Source organism: Cetorhinus maximus, chromosome 2 (genome assembly GCF_964194155.1).
Source record: "Cetorhinus maximus chromosome 2, sCetMax3.hap1.1, whole genome shotgun sequence".
Classification (NCBI taxonomy): domain Eukaryota; kingdom Metazoa; phylum Chordata; class Chondrichthyes; order Lamniformes; family Cetorhinidae; genus Cetorhinus; species Cetorhinus maximus.
Genome location: NC_135880.1, coordinates 163960171 through 163983780, shown reverse-complemented (window position 1 = coordinate 163983780; position 23610 = coordinate 163960171). Strand labels below are relative to the sequence as shown.

Below are 23610 nucleotides of genomic sequence, written 5' to 3'. Positions count from 1 at the left end.
CGTTGACTGCAGCGCGTGAGGCACAAGCAGATGCCACGGTTGGTGGAGGAAGAAAACGGTGGAGATTATGGGAATCCAACAACAAAATTATCCTGGCTGGAGGGACTGGGGGTAGGGGTGGCATGAGAGGGGTCTGGGGGAAAGGCATGGGAAGGGGTATGGGGGGGAAGACCTAAGAACATAAGAAATAGGGGCAGGAGTAGGCCATTTGGCCCCTCGAGCCTGCCCCGCCATTCAATAAAGGTCACGGCTGATCTGCCCCAGGCCTCAACTCCTCTTTCGTGCCAGCTCCTCATAGCCCTCAACTCCCCGATATTTCAAAAATCTATCTACTGCCTCTTTAAATGCTTTCATGGTCTAGCCTCCACAACTCTCTGGGGTAGGGAATTCCAGATATTTACTACCTTCTGAGAGAAGAAATTCCTTCGCGTCTCAGTTTTAAATGAATGTCTCCATATTCTGTAACTATGTCCCCTAGTCCGAGACTCCCCCACTATTGGAAACATCTTCTCAACATCGACCCTGTCAAGCCCCCTCAGAATCTGGTACATTTCAATATGATCACCCCTCATTCTTCTAAACTCTAATGAATAAAGGTCTAACCTGTTCAGCCGTTCTTGATAAGTCAACCACTTCATCCCAGGAATCAGCCTAGTGAATCGCTTTTGAATTGCCTCCAATGCCAGTATATCCTTTCTTAAATACGGGGACCAAAACTGTACACAGTGCTCCAGATGCGGCCTCACCAACACTCTGTACAGTTGTAACAAGACTTCCTTATTTTTAAATTCAAACTCCCTAGCAATACAGGCCAAAATTCCATTAATTACTTGCTGCACCTGCATGCTAACCTTTTGTATTTCATGTACAAGAACACCCAGATTCCTCTGTGTTGCACTATTTTGGAGTCTCTCTCTATTTAAATAATAGTCTGCCTTTTGATTCTTCCTACAAAAGTGCATGAACTCACACTTTCTTACATTAAACTCCATCTGCCAAGTTTTTGCCCACTCACTCAACCTATCTATATCCCCTTGCAGATTCCTTATGTACTCATCACAACATACCTTCCCACCTATCGTCAGCAAATTTGGACATATTACGCTCTGCCCCCTCCTCCAAGTCATAAATATAGATAGTAAATAATTGAGGCCGTAGGACTGATCCTTGTGGCACTCCACTAGTTACGTCTTTCCAACCTGATAAAGACCCATTAATCCTCACTCTCTGTCTTCTGTGTGTTAACCAATCCTCAATCCATGCTAATACATTACCCTCAATACCGTGAGCTCCTACCTTGTGCAATAACCTTTCGTGTGGCACCTTATCGAATGCCTTCTGGAAATCCAAATGCATCACATCTACCAGTTCCCCTTTATCAACTCTGCTTGTTATATCCTCAAAGAACTCTAATAAATTTGTCAAACATGATTTCCCTTTCACAAAACCATGTTGACTCTATTTGATTGCATTAAGTTTTTCTAAATGTCCTGCTATTTCTTCCTTAATAATGGACTCTAGCATTTTCCCATTAGGCTGACTGGTCAATAGTTTTGTCTCCCTCCCTTCTTGAACAGGGGTGTCACATTCGCAATTTTACAATCCGCTGGGACGCTCCCGGAATCCAGTGAGCTCCGGGATATTTTGACCAATGCCTCCACTATTTCTGTAGCCACTTCCTTTAAAACCCTTGGATGCAGGCCATCAGGTCCTGGCGACTTGTCTGCCTTTAGTCCCATTAGTTTGTCAAATACTTTGTCCCTCATGATAGAGACTGTTACAAGATCTTTCTTCCCATTTGCTCCTTGCTTATCTGATATCGTTGGGATGTTTATAGTGTCCTCCACAGTGAAGATCAATGCAAAATATTGGTTTAAATTATCTGCCATTTCCCTGTTCCCAGTTATCAATTCTCCATCATATCCTCCAAGGGTCCCACACTCACTTTAGCCACTTTCTTTCTTTTTATATACCCGTAGAAGCTCTTGTTCTTTGTTTTTATATTTCTTGCCAATTTACTCTCTCAATCAATTTTCTCCCTCCTTATTAGCTTTTTAGTCATCTGCTGCTGGTTCCCAAAAAATTCCCAATCCTCAGGCCTACCACTAGTTTTTGTCGCTTTATATGCCTTAGTTTTGACTGGATACTCTCCTTGACCACCTTTGTTAACCACGGCTGGTTCATCCTTCTCATCGAGTCCTTCTTTTTAACCGGGATAAATTTTTGCTGAGCATTGTGAAATACCTGCTTACATGTCTGCCACTCCTCATCCACTGACCTTCCCCTTAATCTATTTTTCCAGCCCACTTTAGACAACTCTTTCTTCATACCTCTGTAATTGCCCTTGCTTAAGTTGAGGACACTGGTTTGAGACCGAGTTGCTCGCCCTCAAACTGAGATAGATACCATGTTGTGATCGCTACCCACTAGAGGATCCTTAACTACAATATCTCTTATTAATCCCACCTGATTACACATTACTAGATGTAAAATAGCCTGTTCCCGGGTAGATTCTGCAACGTATTGCTCTAAGAAACAATCCCTGATACACTCTACAAATTTGTCTTCCGTGTTCCCCCTGCCAATTCGATTTGTCCAGTCAATATGCAGATTAAAACCACCCATGAAAACTGTAGCGCCCTTCTTACACGCATCCATTATTTCCTGATTTATACTTTGTCCTATAGTGAGGCAACTCTTTAGGTGCCTATAGGCGACTCTTACCTATGACTTCTTCCCCTTACTATTCCTTATTTCCACCCAAACTGATTCCACATCACGATCTATTGCACCGATATCACTACTCACCACTGCACTGGTACCTTCCTTTATTAACAAAGCTACCCCACCTCCTATTCCTTTTTGCCTATTTTTCCAGAACATCGAATATCCTTGAGCGTTGAGTTCCCAGTCCTGGTCACCCTACAGCCACGTCTCTGTAATAGCTATCAAGTCACATACATTTATTTCTATTAGTTCCGTCAACTCATCTATCTTGTTACAAATGCTGCGTGCATTCGGATAAAGAGCCTTAAGCTTTGATTTTTCACCATTATTGCTCATTCTGGTTCTGATTCCTGCTGCTTTCTTCTGCTTATATTTTCTGCCCCTCCCTGTCACATTTTGATTATTGTTTACCTCTTCACTACCCTGCACCTCTGCTCTCTCGTTTCTTTATGATTTTTTAAACTTCCCTTCAATTGAACCCTCCCCCCCGACTAATTAGTTTAAAATCCTATCCACAACCCTAGTTATATGATTCACCAGGACACTGGTCCCAGCATGGTTCAAATGAAGCCCGTTCTAACAGAACGGCTCTCTCCTTCCCCAGTACTGGTGCCAGTGCCTCATGAATCGGAACCCATTTCTCCCACACCAATCTTTGAGCCATGCATTTACCTCTCTAATCTTATTGACCCTACGCTGATTTGCATGTGGCTCAGGTAGTAATCCAGAGGTGATTACTTTTGCGGTTTTGCTTTTTAATTCAGCCCCAACCTGCTTGTAGTCCCTCAACAGAACCTCTTTCCTAGTCCTCCCTATGTCGTTGGTACCTACATGGACCACGATAACTGGATCCTTCCCCTCCCACTCCAAGTTCCTCTCCAGCCCAGAAGAGATGTCCTTAACCTTGGCATCGGGTAGGCAACACAGCCTTCGGGACTCTGTCTTTGCTGCAGAGAACAGTATCTATTCCCCTAACTATGCTATCCCCTATTACTACTACACTTCTCTTTTCTCTCCCCACTTGAATGGCGCTCTGTACCGCGGTGCTGTGGGCAATTCGCTCATCCTCCCTGCACTTTGTGCCCTCGTCCACACCAGGAGCAAGAACCTCGTACCTATTGGACAAGGGCACTGGCTGAGGCTCCTCCAAAACTAAATTTTGGATCCCCATACCTGACTCACTCACAGTCACAACCTCCTGTCCCAGACCACGGTCCAAGTTTTATGTAATTAATCTAAGGGGTGTGACTGTCTCCTGAAACACAGTGTCCAGGTAACTCTCCCTGATGTGTCACAGTGTCCACAGCTCGGACTCCAGCTCTTCAACTCTGATCCAAAGTTCCTCGAGTAGCCAGCATCTGCTACAGATGTAGTCACCATGGGTCGCACCAGCGTCCACTAGCTTCCACATTCTACAGCTGCAACACATCACCTGCCCAGTCATCTCTATTCTATTTAATTAATTAATTTGGATGTTAAATACTTTAAAGATGAGTTTCTTAACTGTACTCTTCAGCTGTAATAACGTCTCCTGATTTAAACCACTTGGCCAATCAAAAGAAACACGGAAGAGATACCTACCAATCACCTACCTGTTTTCCTTTGACGTCACACTTCAGCTCTGACAGGTAGAAACAGGTCCTCCTCTTGCACTCTGCTCTAGGTGCTGCTGACTGCCTGTCCCAGGGTTCTCCTCTCACACACTCCTCCAGGTGTTGCAGGCTGCCTGTCCCACAGTCCTCCTCTCACACACTCCTCTAGGTGCTGCTGACTGCCTGTCCCAGGGTCCTCCTCTCACACTCTCTTCTAGGTGCTGCTGACTGCCCGTCCCAGGATCCTCCTCTCGTATTCTCCTCTAGGGAGGGGTATGGGGGAAAGACATGGGAGACGCCTGGGGGAAAGGCATAGGGATGTTGCAGCCATGCAGGGGGGGGGGTGCACATGACATGGTTGGGACTGGGGTTGGCATAGGAAGATGGGGCAGGGTGAGGAATGGAATGGGAGCATGAGAGGGGTAAATGGAATAGGATGGGAAGGATGGTATGGGAAGGCTGGAATAGCATGGAATGGGTATTTAAATAAGTGCTGTTGCAATAAATACACTCATAGTAGAGTTCTATGTTGACTTTAAATTTCCCACATGATGTGGTGGGATGTGAACTCACATCACTGTTTAATCACTATGCTACTGTGTCCTTATATTTTGACATATAATATTCAAAAATCTTTTGGTCACGATTGGAAATAAATTTTGGTATGGGAAAGCCATGGGAGGGTTTGGGGGAAAGGCATGGGAGCGGTTATGGGGAAAGATATGGGAGGGTTATGGGGGAGAGGCCCGGGAGTTGGTGGGGGGTGGGGGGGTGGCGGCATGGGGATGTAGATCTAACAGACATTAACAAAGCAAAGGAACAAAGGAAGTCATACATAATAGCATTTTCTCTGTGTAATATGCCCCTCCCCAAAGAAAAACCCAGATTTTTTGTCAGACAATATGAGCAATTTCACAATATACGTCAGGCCTTGCTGTTTGGCTGCTTCTCCACAGCTGTGAGTCAAAGAATAATGTGCAGGCAGTATAAAGCTTTGAAAATAAATATAAATTTTCTTTTGAAATATTAGAAAAATGTAAAGCATGAACTTTGAATTTTGTTGCAAGCCAGTTTTCCTAAGTGGAAAAGCACGTAATGAAGCACATTATCTAAATAGAGATTGCAGAGCTCTGAGATACAGAGGGATCTGGGTGCATGAATCGCAAAAAGTTAGTATGCAGGTGCAGCAACTAAATATGAAAGCTAATAGGATGTTATTGTTTATTGCAAGGGTAATTGAATACAAAAGTAGCGAGTGTTGTTAGGAAATGGAGATAGTTTAAGTAAGTTGTATTTGTATTTGTGGTTGTTAGGAATAAGCTATAGCTTTGAGTTTAAAATGTAGCTTTAAGTTTAATGTATATTTTTCTATTTGTGAGTTTAAAAGGTGAAAACTAGGATCTAGTTTCATTTAGTGGAGACAGCAGGTCTTAGGCTTTGTTTGTGTGCCTGCATTCTAATGAGATTTTATGGCTCTTGAAGAGAAGGTAAAACAAACACAAGGTAGAAAAAAATTGTGCTGTTGAGACCCCCCCAGACATAGAAGCTTAGTTTCAGTTCAGTTTGAGTGCAGTTGGTCAGTGGGCTCCAAGGCTAAAAGGAGTTGCCAGCAGAAGCAGCATAAGAGAGAGACAGATAGCAAGCCTCAAAGTAAAGCTGGAAGCAGTGGCCAGCAGAAGCAGGACAGGAGAGGGAACTGCCAGGAGTAGGTTCCAAAAACTAGGGAGTGGAACAGGAAAGGTCCCAAGCGGATAGTTAAGTCAAAGGACAAGAGCTGGAACCTGGGGTAGGTCCTGTTAAGTGAAGTTAAAAGTGAGGAGCAGAGAAAGGCACTAAGCTTAAAGGGAGAAAGCTGCAGGATGCAGATTTAAAGCAATATAGGCTTGGGAGAAGCCAGAAGATCCAAGGGGGCAACCAAAGGTCTGCAACCCTTTGCTATGGGCATGTGAAGCAGTTGTTTTCTGTTGGCACGGCTGAGTCAGTGATAGAGAGTCCGTGGAAAAAAACTTGAATGCACGTGGCGATCCCGGGAGAGGGACATTGGAAGGAGAATGGAAACACTGGAGATGGACCCTTGCAGAAGGCTTCTGAAGAAAGCATCGGTTTTGGAGGAGATTCCAAAGGTAGTTCTTTGAGAGTGGAGATTGGAAACTCTCGTTTAAAAGACGGAGTTCAGTGAGACCAGTTGGCTCACGGTGTGACAAGCATCTGGGAGGAGTTGACGAGGCATCTATTTGGGATGGCATCTGTCACTTGGTTTCAGAGAGTGGAGTGTCTGACCACAGGTTGGCTAATGGTTTACATGGACTGTGTACCTACTGTGAGCATTAGGAATATAAAATAGCTTTTGTAACTTGTGTTATCCTTACGAATCTGTATATATTTGTAAAGGTATAGTTGTGCGTGGAGGAGTATTATAAAATAGTTCATCTTTTCTTATTAAATGTTTTATTCTTTTGTTAAAGGTTCATCAACTGACTCCTGTGACTCTGTTCAGTAGCCACTTTCTGTGTATCTAAACAAAAAAATAAAAGTTAGGATCTATCAAACCAGGTTCTACCCTGAGATTTGGCTTGTCCAGTAGTATCAGCTGGGATCACAACAGTGTACGATATTGGTCTCCTTATTTAAGGAATGTTGTAAATGCATTGGAAGCAGTTCAGAGAAGGTTTACTAGACTAATATCTGGAATGGGAGGGGTGCTTTATGAAGAAATGTTGAACAGGCTAGGCTTGTATCCACTGGAGTTTAGATGGGTAAGAAGCGACTTGATTGAAACATGTAAACTCCTGAGGGGTCTTGACAAGGTGGATGTGGAAAGGATGTTTCCTCTTGTGGGAGGATCTAGAACTAGGGGTCGTCCATTTGAGATAGAGATGAGGAGAATTTTTTTCTCTCAGAGGGTCATGAGTCTTTGGAGCTCTCTTCCTCAAAAGGCGGTGGAAGCAGAATCTTTGAATATTTTTAAGCAGAGCTAGATAGATTTTTGATAAGCAAGGGGGCAAAAGGTTATCGGGGTAGGTGGGAATGTGATGTTGAGGTTACAATCAGATCAGCCATGAACATATTCAATGACGGAGTGGGCTCGAGGGGCCGAGTGGCCTACTCCTGTTCCTAATTTGTATGCTTGCAGGTAAAGAACATTACCTTTGACTTTACTCCTCATATTACAAGTAGGAATCTATTTTACTTATGAGCTGGAGTCAGTAAAAAAACACTGGTGGAATTAAATGGTCATGGTGGTGGACCCGTCAACAGGAGGAGGCAACTCCTCAGCGGCCATTTCCAGAAACCCTGGCAGGATTAAATGCCTATCAGGCAATCTGCAGGCTGCAGTTGAGGTTCCCGGGTCCTAAAGGGGGAGTTTCCAGCTTCTGAAAACTACTGGCCAATTAGAGGCTGACAGCTCTCCAGTACCGGCAGCACGCACTGGGAACGATGGCCACTGCCAGTACAGCAGTAGGCCTGAGGAGGAGGGTCATTGCTGGAGGCCAGAACACAGGTAAATGGGATGGACTCACCAGGGCCAGTCTGGCAGGCCTGGTGAGGTGTGAGGTAGGTGAGAGGGGTTAGTAAAGGCTAGGGGGGGTGAGGGGGCGTGAGGGGATAAGCAAGTCTTCCTTGCTGCTGACAGGTCCCTCTGTTGGGCACAATGTGCCCGAGCAGGAGGAACCCCCCACCCCACCCCTGGCCAGGCTGCAGGTATGCCCGCCATAACAGTCTTAAGAGTCCTCAACCCTTCCCATCCCTGACTTGATTGGGAAGTCAGGAAGGCGACAGTCTTTCCACCCCAAGCCTTCCAGTCGCATTATAGAGCCTCCAATGCCTCCCAGGGGCAAGGCATTAAATCACACTGACTACTGCACAGGAACTGTTTCCTTACTGAAGTCTCCAGAGAGAAGTCTTCCAAACTTATTTTCAAATTCTTTCAGTGGAGGAGGAGTTCATTTTGTCTCCCACTTTCTCACTCCTTTTTGCAACACTATAATTTCACTATAAGCAATGCCTTGCACCTCTACTTCATTATTCCCATTGTCTATTTTGAAGATGGCAGAATATTTTTAGAACAGATTTTGTACTGACTGAAATAGTTTTAAAAGCTATGTTCTGCACACCCAGGAGAAGCTTTATCCTGTTCATTGATGTGGCTGCATTGTAATTGCCAGTGCAGACATGATGGGCCGAATGGCCTCCTTCTGCGCCATAACAATTCTGTGATTCTGTGAATTGGGGCTAGATTTAAAACCAAGCGCTTCCTGCACTAAATTGGTCATTGGCCCCACTTAGCAGAATTGCATGTCCCACAGACTATAAATATACTTATTTCTATTTGTCATGCAGAGAAAGAATTCAACTAAATGTTCCCTTGCATTATCAGACCAATCTCTGAGCCACTTTAAAATAGCTAAAGCTATGCAGTCTAAACACTGCTAAACATGTTATATCTTCACCACAGCAGCCAAGCCTTTTATAATTTTTTCGCGGGTGCAGCGAGAAGAATGGTAAATTCAGGATATTTTTTTAACAACAGTATAACTGGCATTAGTTTCTTTACATTGCTTGCGCTGCATGATGGACACAAAGGATCCTCGGAATAAGTGCCGCGTGCCACCTATTCAGAGAGTTTGTGAACACAAGTTGTCAGAAAATCTTATTTCAAACCTGTCAACCAGCTAGTGCTGAAAGTATTGATGCTGTTGGTTTTACCTGGGCTGTGCAAATGTTGCTGGTAGCTTTATCCCTCCTGATGTGTTGCTCTCTTGTCTGTAGTGCTAGACGATATACCTCCTTTCCTGCAGCATCCCTGAATAATACAAAGCAAAACCAGAGAATAAACTAGAGCAGAAATGGTTTAGATACCACATCTTCATTGTAGTACTCAAGAAAAAACTTTCAGAATATATCAAACTAGATGGGGTAATTAAGTAATGTATTGGTCCAGAACTTGCTGCAGTGTGCTCCCATTTGTTCGATTTTCTTTCTCACCCTTCAGCTCGAAGATTTTCTGCATCGTGAACTGCTGGAACTGCGAGATGACAGCAGCAACGGGGCATCTGGGACCTTGGTGAACGATGGGACCAAAAATCTAGCTCCTTAACCAATGAGATTAAAGGATTCAAAAAGAAACAGAGGAAAGAGGAAATTAGGGCGAAGTAGAATCAAATCAGGTACAGGAAAAGAAATAAATAGAGGGAAAGAAAGATTGGATTAATGGTGAAAAAATAGGCAAAGAAACAAGAAAACAAATTTTACATATTAATTTTAAACTTTAAAAATCTATAAGAACAACTTACTACCTGCGGGATTGAGGTTGGACAGTTTTAATTGTTCCCTTTCTGGGCCGGAGAGTTTACATGGCATTCCAGGAATATAAATTACATCATACAGTTCCTAATGCTGTTAAATACCTGCCCTAACTTTCTGCAGTGAGTTTAATTAGTAATTAATGCAGCAATATTTTGATACATGGCGGTGGGGGGGAGGTTAGGGCAAGCTGCCATTTCCATGTGGGGAACTGCGGAGTGGCCCAAGTTGTTCTGCAATTTATGGCGACTCACAGCTCATGGGTATTGCTCCCTCCACACAAGTTGCTAGGAAATTTACTCACTAATAACTTGTGTATATTAAACTCGCTATTATTTTTCTGGCATATTATGGCCCATTGTGTAAATAATAAAGAGACAGCAAACACAACCTTGTGATGGAGGAGTAATAGTAAACGGATAAATTACCTAAATAACTGGAATAGGCTTGAGAGGTGAAATTACACTGAGCGACATCAATGGTTTATTTAAAATAGACGATTTAAAGGTATTTTTTTCCAAAATGAAAGTAAAGGTTTTCTCATATGAGGTCATTAAATATAACTTTTACAGCCCAATGCCCCATGTGGCATCTTACAGGGTGAAAGACAAATTTATTTGCAGTACGCAATTCCAGGTTTTGAACTAGTCCCATTCAAAATTGTGCCAAGTTAATGTACAATTTTTCATGGCCTGCTAAAAATATACCTTTTGGCGGTATTTCAGGCAGTGAAAAATAGATTTGAAAGGTTAATTTCCCAATTCTGAAAGAGCCAATGACAGTTTGTAACTAATATCATATATTATTAGATTTCAGACAATCACTACAATTTTGTAAAGTGAACTTTAGAGATCACATACAATTTCTCTTAACTTTGCAATTAAAAGTCATATACATTATCTTGAGGAAAAGCACAAATAGAAAGCTTGTCTTTTCAATATTCAAGTTATAAAGATGAGACGTGTTAACACAGCCAATATTTCCTGTATGTAAATATCACACAGCAACAAAGCCACACTCTGGACACCTACAACAACAATTTATAATGATGTAGTGCCTTTAATGTAATATAACAACCAACTGGTGATGTACTAGTGGATTTTCATCCTCGATGCAGGTAAGGGAGTCTGGAAAATTCAATCATACAGACCCTTTAAAGTATCAATACCAGAAATTGCAAGCACTTGAACACTCTTTATTTTGCGTAAATAAACATTGTGAAATTGACAGCATACATCAGACAGCCAGAGCTGTCAACCAAGTGTCAAGGAACTATCATGTTTTTCTGAATATTACTGTAGGATACTTTAAAACAGGCTTATGTGTGTGTGTGCGCGTGTGTGTGTGTATATGGTTTTGTATGTGGGGCTAACTTAACTAAACTAGAGATGATTAGACTATAAGGTTTAAATTATCAAAAGAAGCTAAGTGTAAAACAAACATTTGAATTGGAGATGAGGTCAGCAGATACAGTGTGAATGAAATATGTATTTTTAGATAAGTGGTGTTTGATTTTCAAAGGGACATGGAAAAAGTTTACAACTGGTAAGATAAATAAGGCAAAGTTATTATGTTGATTTTTCCCATAAGTGCTGGCCATAATGATAACAAGGAAGATTTTTATATTCTGGGAAAAGTAACTTCTAAAGACAGGTTGAAACCATGGGATTTACAGGTAAAAAAGGGAGAAATATATTTAAAGAAGGATGGAAAGCTGTGTGAGGTGCGGCTGTATGAGATCTGGAAAGGTGACTGTGTGAAACAAACTTGGGGAAAGCCTCTAGCCACACTGCAGAAGTTTGCTGTTCCAGAAACCAAAGTTGTATTGAAAGCGATTGGAGTTCCATTGTCCAATGGGTGCTTGTGGTAAAATTGCTGGATGAATTTATAAATTTGGAACCTATTTGGACCGTTGCCTTAAAGGGGGTGTGTAGTTGAAAGTTTGGTCAAGTAGAAATTTTGGGAACTGTTATAACCCTGTAGCTGTAATCTTGGCCAGGATTTTCCGGTCGTCAGGTGGCAGATGGGCCAGGGAGTGGCCGCCAAATGGTCCACCGCTCGCGATTGGGCCTCGACCACGATTTCACACTGGCTGGCCAATTAATGGTCAGCCAGCATGAAAAGTGTGCTGAGGAGCTCAGTGTTGCCGGGTTGAGGGTGGGAGGAGTGCAAGTGCAGAGGTCTGTGCATGCGCTTGGGGAGCGTATGCTGAAAGCTCCCTGAGGGCACAGAGCTGCCTCAGGGAGCTAAAGAATTGTGGACACAAAAAAACATTTTAACAACGACAGAAACATGTCCCCACATGTGATTCAGTCACCTGAAGAGGGACATGTTTAAAATGATACTTACATATTTTTATTTCTTTTTAAATTACTTCTAGAAACCTCATCCCGCCCATGGATGAGGTTTCATGAAGAATCCAAAGGTCGCCTGGCCGATTTGCCTGCCTGCCAACTGAACGGTTGGACAGGCAGTGAAAAATACAGATTAATTACCTGCTTAAGGGCCTTAATAGGCCTCTTCATTGTTGGCACGACCGAAAGATTGCGCAAGTGCACGATGATGTTGGGACACTCGCCCGACATCATCGTACGTGATTTTACGCTTGATTGGGTTGGGCACACACCTGCCTGCAAGACATAAAACCCTTGTGTGTGTGTTTAAGTTTGTTCTTTTGTTAATAAATGTTTTATTTTAATCTTTAAAATCCCTAAAGGTGGCAGTGGACTCATTACTTCTGACTTCAGTGCACAAGCTTTCTCGTAATAAATGTAATTTGCAAAATCGTTGTAATAGCATGGCCAGATTTCCCTTGTGGATTTGGTTACCCTGGCAAATACCATCTGCCACATCATAACACAAGCAATGTTTTCCCTGGGGCTCAGTGGTTTCAACAGCCTAATGGATTTTGGGGCTCTCAGCCAAGAACACATAATGAGGTTTGATTGAAAACACCTGAGCCCCAGGGAAAACATTGCTTGATATTCAGCTCTGGCTCTCTGATCTATGCTGTCAATTTCACAATGTTTGTTTACACATGATAAAGAGGTTTCAGCTATTGATGGACAAAAGATTCAACCAGGCAAGTTTGTAGCAAATATTTTTTGGGTTGTTGTCTGGGATCTATTATACTAAAATTTGTAGCCACCACCTTCAGCACTACCGAGCAGTAATTCAGATACTAACCCCTCATGCTTCTCACAGCAGAATTTCGGCCAAATCCCTCTCACTGCGGGGAAACTCATCCCTCCCCATTCCTACCAAGGACAAAACTGGCCTTACACTCCATGCCCACTGAGGACATAGACAAAATTGCTCCTTCTTTACTGAAGGCAAACTAGCCCCCTGCCACCACCCCTCTTCACACGCCATTCTTTTTCATCCACTTCCTCACTCCCTTCATCCATTTCTTCCTCTCTCCATTACCAAGGTCCAGCTATGTCACTGCTTTCTAGCCTGCTTGATCTGTAAAAAGAATATTGTGTTTCCCCTCATGGGGGAAACTTGAACGAGGGTGCAGAGTTTCAAAATAAGGGATCTCCCATTTAAGATAGGGAAAAGGAGGAATTTCTTCTCTCAGAGGGTTGTCAATGTTTGGAATTCTCTCTCCCAGCAAACAGTGGAAGCTGAGTCATTGAATATGTTCAAGTCTCTGTTAGACAAATTTTTAATTGACAAGGGAGTCAGGGGTTATGGGGGACAGGCAGGAAAGTAGAGTTTAAGGCCACATCAGATCAGCCATGATCTTATTGAATGGTCGAGCAGGATCAAGGGGCCGTATGGCCTACTGCTGCTCCTATCTCTTATGTCCTTATTTCTCTGCTACACTTGGGAAAATACAAAGAAAAAGGTTGCCAAGCTCACTGAGAGAAAAGAGGGTGAGATGCAGGGATTTCATCTAATTTTATTTCTCCAGTTTTGTCCCCTCCTTTGCTGAAAACATTGACACATGGTGGGGTATGGATTCTAGGAAATTAAATTCTCTTGTATCTCGCCCGAGAAGCCAACACATTTGCTTGGTAATACAGAACTTGAATATTGTTGAAAAGAGAGGCATGTTACAAGCATAAATAAGCCTGGTTACAAACTTGCTGAACAATCTTGAGTGTGCTAATAGCTACACTAACAATCAATTTAAGATAATCGGTCAAACTTGTAACATGGCTCATTTACGCTTGCTGGAAGTGACATAGATTCATACATAAGGACCAGTTCTCTGTAACCAAAAGGACATGTTCAAGCCTTGTGCCTTTTTTGAATTACCCAGGAACTTGGAGAGTCTATAGTTCCCCATTGCTTTCTCCATGGCAACACCTTGGCCAATCAGAGTCAACTTGTCAACTGATCAGCACCATTTTCTTCTGTAGTATAAATTGTTGTGATCATTTGAAATTTGGCATTCTTGTGTTTGTCCTGATGAGTGCAAGATGAAAAACTTCAGCAACATGTCTCTCTTTTCAGCAATATTCAAGCCATTTTTCATGCAAAAGCCTCAAGAGTGGGTGCAGGATGGCTTTTCAATCTTGAAAGACAAATCTGTTCCTAATCTTGCTCAAAATTCAGACACATTTGTATTTCCCACCAGAAGTCACTTGATAGCCATCAGAATGTGTAACCCAGACTCATTTTGTCTCTCCCTTGCTCAGGCATGCTTAGCATCACCTAGCAATTCTGCTGTTGAGATCAGTTAACTCAAACCCAGTAACTGAACCTGAAATCTTCTCAGCGTGCAGTTTAGGACCACACTGGCACGTATGAAATGTGACCTAGGGCAATGTGACTTTGTATTTTGCACCCAGATAGCTAATGTCACCATCAAAGCTCCTTTATAATGGTCTCTGGAAGGCAGACCAAGGATTCAACTTCCTTTTACAGTGTCAGAATTTTCAACTTTGAGGAAACTCTTGAAACCCCTTTACTCTAGAGTCCCGACAACATCCAGTACAAAATAGCCAACACCTTAAACATCCATTCTTTTCATCACTGGCACACAGTGGCAGCAGTGTGTGCCATCTAAAAGATGCACTGCAGTAACTCACCAAGCCTCCTTCAACAGCACCTTCCAAAGCTGCGGCCTCCACCAACTAGAAGGACAAGAGCAGCTGACTCATGGGAACAACACCATTTGCAAATCCCCTCCAAGTCACACACCAATCCTGAGTTGGAAATATATTGCTGTTCCTTCACTGTCGCTGGGTCAAAATCCTGGAACTCCCTTCCTAACAGCACTGTGGGTGTACCTACACCACATGGACAGCAATGGTTCAAGAAGGCAGCTCACCACCACCTTCTCAAGGGCAATTAGCAATGGGCGATAAATGCTGCCCTAGCCGGCAACGCCCATGTCCAGTGAAAGAATTTTTTAAAGACCTGTCAAGTTTAAAATTAAACAACACTCCCCTGACTTTTCTGTGAATATTAACATGCACACATTAATGTCAATCCAGGAACATAACAGAGGAGGTGTAGAAGCTCTTGAAGAGTGAGCTAAATCTGGGAGAAAGAAACAAGCACTATGATGTTCCCTTCAATATGAAATAAAAATTCCTTCAGTTTCCTTTGGTAGGTATTATCAGCAATTTAGTGAGGATAGGCAATGGAAATATTGTTTATGATCAACAGATAAGCTTACCACTTTCAGAAGAAGGCAGGCAATCTCCTAGCACTTCGTATTTATCTTAACGTAGCACAAATAATACTTGCTGCAAACCTGCCTGGCTGAACCGCCTTTTCTCATTCTTCTTTTGAAGGAAGTGATTCGGGATGTTGGCAGCCCTTTAAGTACGTCACTCACGTGGCTATTCCACATGCACAGTCCTAAGCAGAGAGTGTCAGCAGGTTGGTCAACTGTGAAGGCATCACAAACAAATGCCATTATGTCCCCACCATGACCCTAAAAGCCCACATTCCATAGAGATCTCTAGATAGTCCACTTGCCTCCTGAATTTTCCTCTTTATAAGATTTAACAGGAACATAGTAAAGTTAGTTTCAGCCACAAATTTGGTACTGTCCCCATCACTGACATGTATTTTCATACCTGGTAACCCCTACCATTCTTCCTGGCATCAGTCTTACAAGGTTTTCCTTGACGGCAAAAAAAGCAGCATGTGGCCCTCCGTAGGAAAGCGGCACACCAAACCTCTGTGAGCTGCCAAGTACAATGTCTACAGCAAATTCTCCAGGAGGTCTCAGTACACACAAAGCCAAGAGGTCAGTTGCACAACATGTCAAGGCCTGAAAAGTAAAGAAAAAGACGGTACAGATATAAAAACATAGCCTTTTAAATATAATTTTTTTTTTATAGGAGTGGGGAGGAGTATTGATTCTGATTTACTTTAATATTGCGAAGTTTTCTCATTAGCACTTTTTGTCAAGTATTTATGTAAACCTGGAGGGGAGGTTTTTGTGTTAGCAAATGACATACTTAGTCGCTTTGGTACCATCAAGCCATTTCAGCCTTGGCATAGAATGACCCGGTACAGAATATCTCGATAACAAGATTTTTGAATGTGTCATTTTCTTCTTTCTGTTTGGTTACGTTTCTGGTCCTCTTTTACCTGCTTTCGAATTGATCAGCTCATTAAAATAAAAAATGATCAGTAGCAATGTACAATAAACCCCCACCACATTCTACAGTTAGAGCCACCATGACAGTTCCTCAGCCCAACCTTGTCACCTGGAAAGGCGGCACAGCTGCCATTACACTGTCTTGGTCCCTCCTTACACTCCCTGCTTAAACTAGGTATTAGCTACCAGTAGTACTGGTGTGGAGAAATGAACCTCATGAGATCTACCGCTATTGACTTGGAAATATATCGCCGTTCCTTCACTGTCGCTGGGTCAAAATCCTGAACTCCCTCCCTAACAGCACCTTGGGTGCACCTACACCACATGGACTGTAGCAGTTCAAGAAAAGCAACTCACCACCACCTTCTCAAGGGCAATTAGGGATGGGCAACAAATGCTGTTCTAGCCTGTGATTCCCACATCCCGTGAAAGAATTTTAAAAAATTATTAGGAACTGCAAAGGAATGCAGATCACCACTTTATATTCTGAAGCTTAATAGTTCACATCTGAAGCTTAATAGTTCACAACGTTTACACAATCACCTGATCCACTTAATATTTTCCACTCAGGTTTGGAATAATGATCCTTGGCTAGATTATGGATTATCTCAAGTCTTATGAGCAGCCTTGGGGTTTGAATAGTTATAATTTACTATGAATAGTACAATCTTGACTTTTAAAAAAATTATTTCATGGAATGTGGGCGTCGCTTGCAAGGCCAGCATTTGTTGCCCATCCCTAATTGCCCTTGAGTTGAGTAGCTTGCTAGGCTATTTGAGAGGGCCATTAAGAGTCAACCACATTGCTGTGGGTCTGGGGTCACACGTAGGTCAGACCAGGTAGGATGGCAGATTTCCCTAAAGGACATTAGTGAACTAGATAGGTTTTGTTTTTGTTTTTTAAAAAAAATCCAAATCTTGCCTCAGGCATTTGCTTTTTTCAAGCTCCTTCTGCATTTTCAGACATTATTTTTGGACTTAAAAAACTACACCTAAAACTGTTATCCCAGGCATCTCTACCTTGCGAATATTTCATGAATTTTTAGAGCTGTACATTGTACATTGAATTCAATTTTGGATTGTTCCCATCACATTATCTCCATGTGGGAAACAACATGTTGAATTGTTTCACGTTGCACCTTCCCCATCCCACGTATACATTTAATAAATTATTTACAATGTGGGAATGTTTGGCTGTGTTGACAAGTTGTTCTTTTCTTTCAGAAAGATCTTAGTATTAAACTCATGACTCCGCAATGCAAAGCCAAAACCTGACTCTATATTACTTATGTGGGCTAATTTATTACAGTGAATACAAAATTAGGACACCCTATAACAGTTTATAACACTTTCAGCACAAAGGGTTTGCTGCAGTGGTGAGAACCATTCTACATGCTTGTTAGCATCAATCTGACAGGGAGATTTCATCCAGGATCCTTTAGATGCTAAAGAGCCTTGGAGGTGGCCAACATGAGGCTGTGGGCTGCGGTGCCAGTTTAGTCAGCATTTAGCGCAAGACACCATCTTGGTAAAGGAGTTGGAACACACGCAAGGTACGTGGAGTGGAGGGTTGTTAAGGACTTTATTGGTACCGGATGATTGTTAAGGGCTTAACAACTAAATTCCCTGCTGGTCCTCATTAATGAGGCTGCACAGCATTTTGGTGTCCAGCACTTCGATTAAGAACCTTTCTTAACAGAGACCAGCTGAACAGATTGCTGAGGATGCTCAGCTTTCACTGTTCGCTTGCTACTGGAGGCTTGAAGAGGACTTTTAAGACAGATGGGGAAACTTTCTGGGACACATTATCAAGACTTCACCAACACTCTGTCAACATTTATCCTGAAAATTTCCTGCAAACTGCACATAAAAAGAATGGATACTGTGCTATTATACTTTATAGGAGTCATTAGGAGATGGTCATGGGCATCTTGCTAAGGGATCCCTCGATCTAGATGAGGAAAGGAAGAAAGGCGATAAGACCAGGCAGGGCAGCATCAGCTGCTGCAGGGGAGAGGACGAGGAGAATGGGCGGAGGAGCTGACATCCTTCTCTCTCGGGTACAGGACATCTCTCTTCCTCTGGACTTCCTCCACTACTACCTCTAGTGCTGCACCCATGAAACTGTACACCCTCCCCCTCTCTCCCTAAGCCATCTTGAAGCATTCTGGTGTGCATCAGCCAGCACACTCCACACCTTCAGTGGAAGTGGGTGAGTGCAGGCTATATAAAAGCTCCACGAAAATTGCTTCTAATCAGCGCTTGAATGCCAAACCTACCCTAGCACCTCCCCAGCACATTTAAATCACAGTATTCAATGATTAGCCCCAAAGCTATTGCGAAAACCAGGCTTTCAAATGGGCGTATCTTAGCACAGCACCCACTCAGTGCCCATTTTCACCCTTTCACCAAAATAACTCCCAACTTCTTTCACTCACTCCGTTTTGATGTGCTAGGTCAACAAGTTCAGCATAGTCTTCAACCCTTCCATCACTGTCTGGATACTGGAACAGTACACCACTGATATCTTTCCTGCTGAAATCCATCTCGTGGGGCAATTTCAACTCTGTTGTAACTCCTATATAACTGGAAAAATAGATTCATTGTAAAAAAGAAAATCAAATAAAAATCATTATAAAAGATGGCTTGCTGCTCTCATGCATGTTGACCAATTTAATAATCCAATCTTTTGTACCATCCACAACAACTTACATTTATCACACATTTCTCACACAGAAGTATGTTCTACAGGGTTTAACAAGGCAAATAGGTGGACGCCAACAAAGAAGCAGGAAGTTTGCGGTTCAAATGCTACCAAAGGGCTACATTTCCAGGGGGCTTTTAAGGGTGGAGAGGAGGGGGAACAGAGCAATGCAAAGCAGGTAAGAAATCCAGAGGCCAGGACAGCAACTGAATAGCAAATTTTCTGAAGGAGGGAAGGAACTAGGAACAAGAAATAAACTGGTCAGAAGACATGGATGGGGCGACAGAAGGTTCCACAGAGAAGGTGAAGGCAGGCCATAAAGACATTTGAAGACAGTGGAGCTTGGCAATGAGTTGGAAAGTGAGCCTGCAGAATTTTATGTGGGAGGGCACACGCCACAGCATTCTGGATTAGCTGGTTTTATAGGATCATAGAATGGTTACAGCACAGCCTTTTGACCCATTGTGTCTGTGCTGGCTCTCTGCAACAGCAACTCAGCTAGTCCTACACCCCTACCCTTTCATCACAGCGCTGCAAATACAGTACTGATCTTTGAATGTGATGTTTGTATAAAAAAAAACTGATTTCACACAAATTTATTGAGTTTTAAATCAACATCAATCTACATTTACTAAATGTTTCACTTAATAATCAGGTAAGGATTTTTTGGGAGGGAAAGGAAGAAGGTAACTTGTATAAAATACACAGAATTAAAATATTTACATACTTGGCTCTTGTCTGCACAACAGCTATTGTTTGAGGATGACAACGAGCGTCCACAAAGAACTTTCTTCTCTTGTTGTGTCTAAGCAGAAAAAGATAATATTTATGTATATTAATAGGCGGCAATTTTTAATTTTTAAATATTTGGCGTTGATTGTAAGTCAACACTGTTTTGTTGGATTGTCACTACCCATGGTGTGTACTGCTTAGACACCATTAAGCAGTCTGTAGAAGTTACCAAGAAGCCTTTATTAACATTACTGAGCTATGTACAGATTTACAGTGGAGGGTACAGGGTTGGAGAGGACTCCATGGCATGTCCTTACATGTTGCTACCTAGCTTTGCACTGCTGACCTAAACGTTAGGTCAGGTGCCTTCTTACATCACTGGTGGGTACTATTATACTCAGTACCAGGTTAACCCTTAATGTACTGGATCCTTCTACTACACCTCCCCCCCCCAAATCATTATCCCCTGGATATTGGCTGACAATAGTTACTTATAGTTTGATTTAAGAATTGTGTTGTCATAAGGCTTGTGTACCTAAATTTGGTGTTGCAACTATAACTACTCTAACCCTAAGCCATTTCATGATTAACATTACATTAACAGCATGCGTTAACGGAGTTCATGCTACCCATCTCCCCCTTTCAAGTCTAGAAATCAGGGTGTGAGGCAGTCTGGAGGTCTTGTACCCCTTTCACATCCCATTTGCCGTACGATTGGGAGAGTGGCAGTGTCTAGGGGCCGTTAATCTTGGTGTTGGTTGGAGCCGGGTGCAGACATGGCTTCATGCTCTTCTTCCATTGGTGAATGTTGTACCACCCCTGGTCGGTCAGGGTGCTGCGGCGGTGTTTTGGCACCGTGAGTGGTGGTCGTTTCTTTCTGGGTGGACGGGAGTGGTGTCCCATCCAGCTGTCGGTTGCATCTCTTCTTCTTCTTCTGCTGTTGCCTTTGCCAGCTTCTGAAAATCTTCTGGGGTTGAGGGGCAGCTGTCCTGTGGATGGAAGAAGGGTGTAGAGGCAGACCACCTTTGTGGGACAGTGTTTGCATCAGCAGCTGCTTGGTTCCAGTGGGCTCTGTGGTTTTATCACGCTGGTTGCTGGTTGGTAGTTGCTGTGTAGGTTGTCATCTCAACCGACTGCACCATGGTCGCTGGTGGAGGCAGAGGCTCTTCTGGAAGTCATTCTGACTCTGGTGTCACCTCCACTGGGGATACTGTGATAACCTCCTGTGCTGTGGGTTGGCCTGGTCCTTGGTTCAGTTGGGGATCTGAAAAGGAGAAGAGCAGGTGTGCTCCGCAAACAGGGAAAAGAGATTATAAACAAAGTCAGCATTGGGTTGCTGCTTTGTAATTGGGCTTTCGGGAGGACGAGTTTCAGGTTGCGTGGGAACTGTGTTTGTCTTTACATCTCCTGCCGGTTGAAGCAGGTCGAGAGCTACGCAGGGTTCTCTACTAGGAGTGAAAAGGGCCGATTTCATACAATGTACATAACTTCTGTGACCTGTTTGTCGCCGTACCTTAATGGCTCTTGAATCATACCAATGACCGGGAGTTGGAGTCCCCCTGCACTGTAGAGTGGTAGAGTGGGGTGTCCGTGGTTCGGACCTAATGGCCTTGGAGCCATGCTTCTTCATCCAATAACAGGGTCACACTGGCGCTGGACATTAATTCGAAATTGGTTAGATAGCCATTGACTAAGATGTCTGGGTTCCAGAAGGACAAACTTCCATCGTCTGATGTCGCCCAGGAAGAAGGGATGTGTCTTCTGGGTCGGTGGCCTCAACTTTGCGGATGGCTCTGAGACTGTCCGCTCAGTGCGGAGGGCGTAGCCTGCTGAAGTGTCCCTGTTTCTGACAGTGGAAGCATTTGGCAGCGCTGGCCGGACATTGGTCCTTCCTGTGGGTGTGCTTCGGCCCACAGTGCTGGCATGGTCATTTGGCAGGGAGATAAGGGGGCTACCCTGGCTCGGACGACCTCTGCGCTTCTGTGGCCGGGTGTGGTGGACTGAGGTGTGGCTTCTACCCCATAAGGTGCTCTCGCCCCTAAGAATGATCCAACGTTAGTCTCGCAGCTCGGACCTCCTGACTAGCCGGACAGCCTTGTCGAGCGTGAGGTCCTCCTTGGCTTGGAGAAGGTCAGAGAGCAAATCGTCTGCAACACCCGCCATGATTCTGTCTTGGATGAGTTCTGATTTCAGATCTCCATATTCACATCCTTCCTCCATGCGGTAGAGATCGTTGATAAAGGAATCGACAGGCTCCCCAGGTCAGGCTGCTGGATCTGCCTGTTAAATTTGGCATGTTCCACGATCTTGTTGGATCACAGGTTGAAAAAGAGGTCAAAAGATTTTAAAATATCTTCAAACTTAGCAGATGATTTACCTATGGTTTGCCTGGCAATGATATCATCTGAAATTGGCCCAATTGAATAAAGTAATTTGCTAACTTGTCCTGTCTCCTACATTTTATTTAATCCTGCAGCTGTGCTATATCTGAGGAACCATTTTCTCCAATAATTCCAATTGTAACATTGGTCCAGTCTATAGGTAAGGCACATTGGGGGTGGCAATGAAGAATTGTGATCCTTGGTTGCAAAATTTTAAAGTGCGAATATCCCCTTAAGAAATCAAAGGATTTCAAAATGGTGCTGCCGGTATTGCCGAGAAGATGATTTTCGCGCGCGGACTTCCGAATTTTGGTGCGACTTTTAAAATGGCGACAACAGGCCAGGAGGAGGAAGAAGCTGCAAAATGGCCGCAGGTTGGGTGACGCAGAAATCTCACTGTCTGGGAAGCCAAAGATTTTGTGCGACACTTGGACTTTCATTTAAAACGGGGGTTTCTGTGTGTTCGATGCTTTTTTTTAAAACTTTTGTTGCACTCCAGACTTGGGGTCCACAAGGAGGGGGTGCCAAATTGGAGGTCGAGCTAGTGACAACTGACTTTTTAAAAAAAAAAATAGTTCACAAGACTGGCTTTCCTGGAAAAGCATAAAGGTTGTATCTCATCCTGCAGGCTGCTAGCTGCTAGCTTTGCTTTGTTGAAGCTGCTTCCACAGGGATCCAGCGGAGACTTTAGCTTGAGCTTAACTTCTGCCTTTTTTTCTGCTGCCAGGATCTTCTGCCTCTGGAGCTTTTCCAGTGAGTTTTCTCAGCTTCTTGCTTTTTGAGTGAGGTTTCTTTCGAGCGGAAATTCGTTGATGCCCTTTTCTTGATTTCTTCAGTCTTTTTTAGAGAGGATGTGGATTTTGATCTCCTGCTGCCACCATGGCCAGAATTTTACATCCTGTAGGCGGGTGTGTGCCCAACCCGTCCGATCACTTGGCGGGCGCGCGGCAGTCGGAAGTGCGCCCGCTGACAATTAAGCGGGCAATTAAGCCCATTAAAGAGGCAATTGAAAGCGGCTTTTCATGGCCCGTCCACTGTTACGGTTGGAGGATGGGCCAATCGGCCTTTACATTTTTGCTCAAACTTCAATCCAGGGGAGGATGAAATCTCCGTGGGGAAACAAAATAAAAAGAGATATCTGGGGACTGATTTTTTTTAAGGCGTACGCTTTCAGGAGCTTGATTGTGCTGCATGGACATATTTTGCAGAATTTTTGCTGTTTCGTTTATTCTGTGGCGATCTGCAGCTCCCTGAGGCAGCTGTCTGCCTTCAGGGAGCTCTCTGGAAGTGCTCCCCAGCACCCGTGGTGATATCAGTGCCCACCTTCTTCCCGCCCCCACCCCTCCCCACCGACAGCGCTGAGCCTTTCTCAGCTCACATTTTACGCTGACTGGCTGTTAATTGGCCAGCCAGCGTGAAATCGCGGTTGGAGGCCCGTTTCCCATCCGCTCCCAGGCCTGCCAATTGCGCGTGCCCAACAAGTGAAAAATTCAGGCCTATGTTTTGTTTGGTTGTGGTGTGTACATACCTGTGGTGTGTATTGCTTAGGCACCATTAAGCAGTCTTCTAGAAGTTACCAAGATGTCTTTATTAACATTACTGA

General features: G+C 43.6%; 1 protein-coding gene across 1 annotated transcript in view; it reads right to left on the bottom strand.

Moving 5' to 3' along the window:
• gldc (glycine dehydrogenase (decarboxylating)) overlaps nucleotides 1-23610 on the bottom strand; it is a 180250-nt gene that overhangs the window by 95131 nt on the left and 61509 nt on the right. The window contains exons 5-8 of the mRNA XM_078570563.1: nucleotides 19622-19699; nucleotides 18629-18776; nucleotides 15662-15858; nucleotides 9027-9123 (exon numbers count right to left, since the gene is read on the bottom strand). Coding sequence (XP_078426689.1) covers nucleotides 9027-9123; nucleotides 15662-15858; nucleotides 18629-18776; nucleotides 19622-19699 — 520 coding nt within the window. The remainder of the gene's footprint in view (nucleotides 1-9026; nucleotides 9124-15661; nucleotides 15859-18628; nucleotides 18777-19621; nucleotides 19700-23610) is intronic.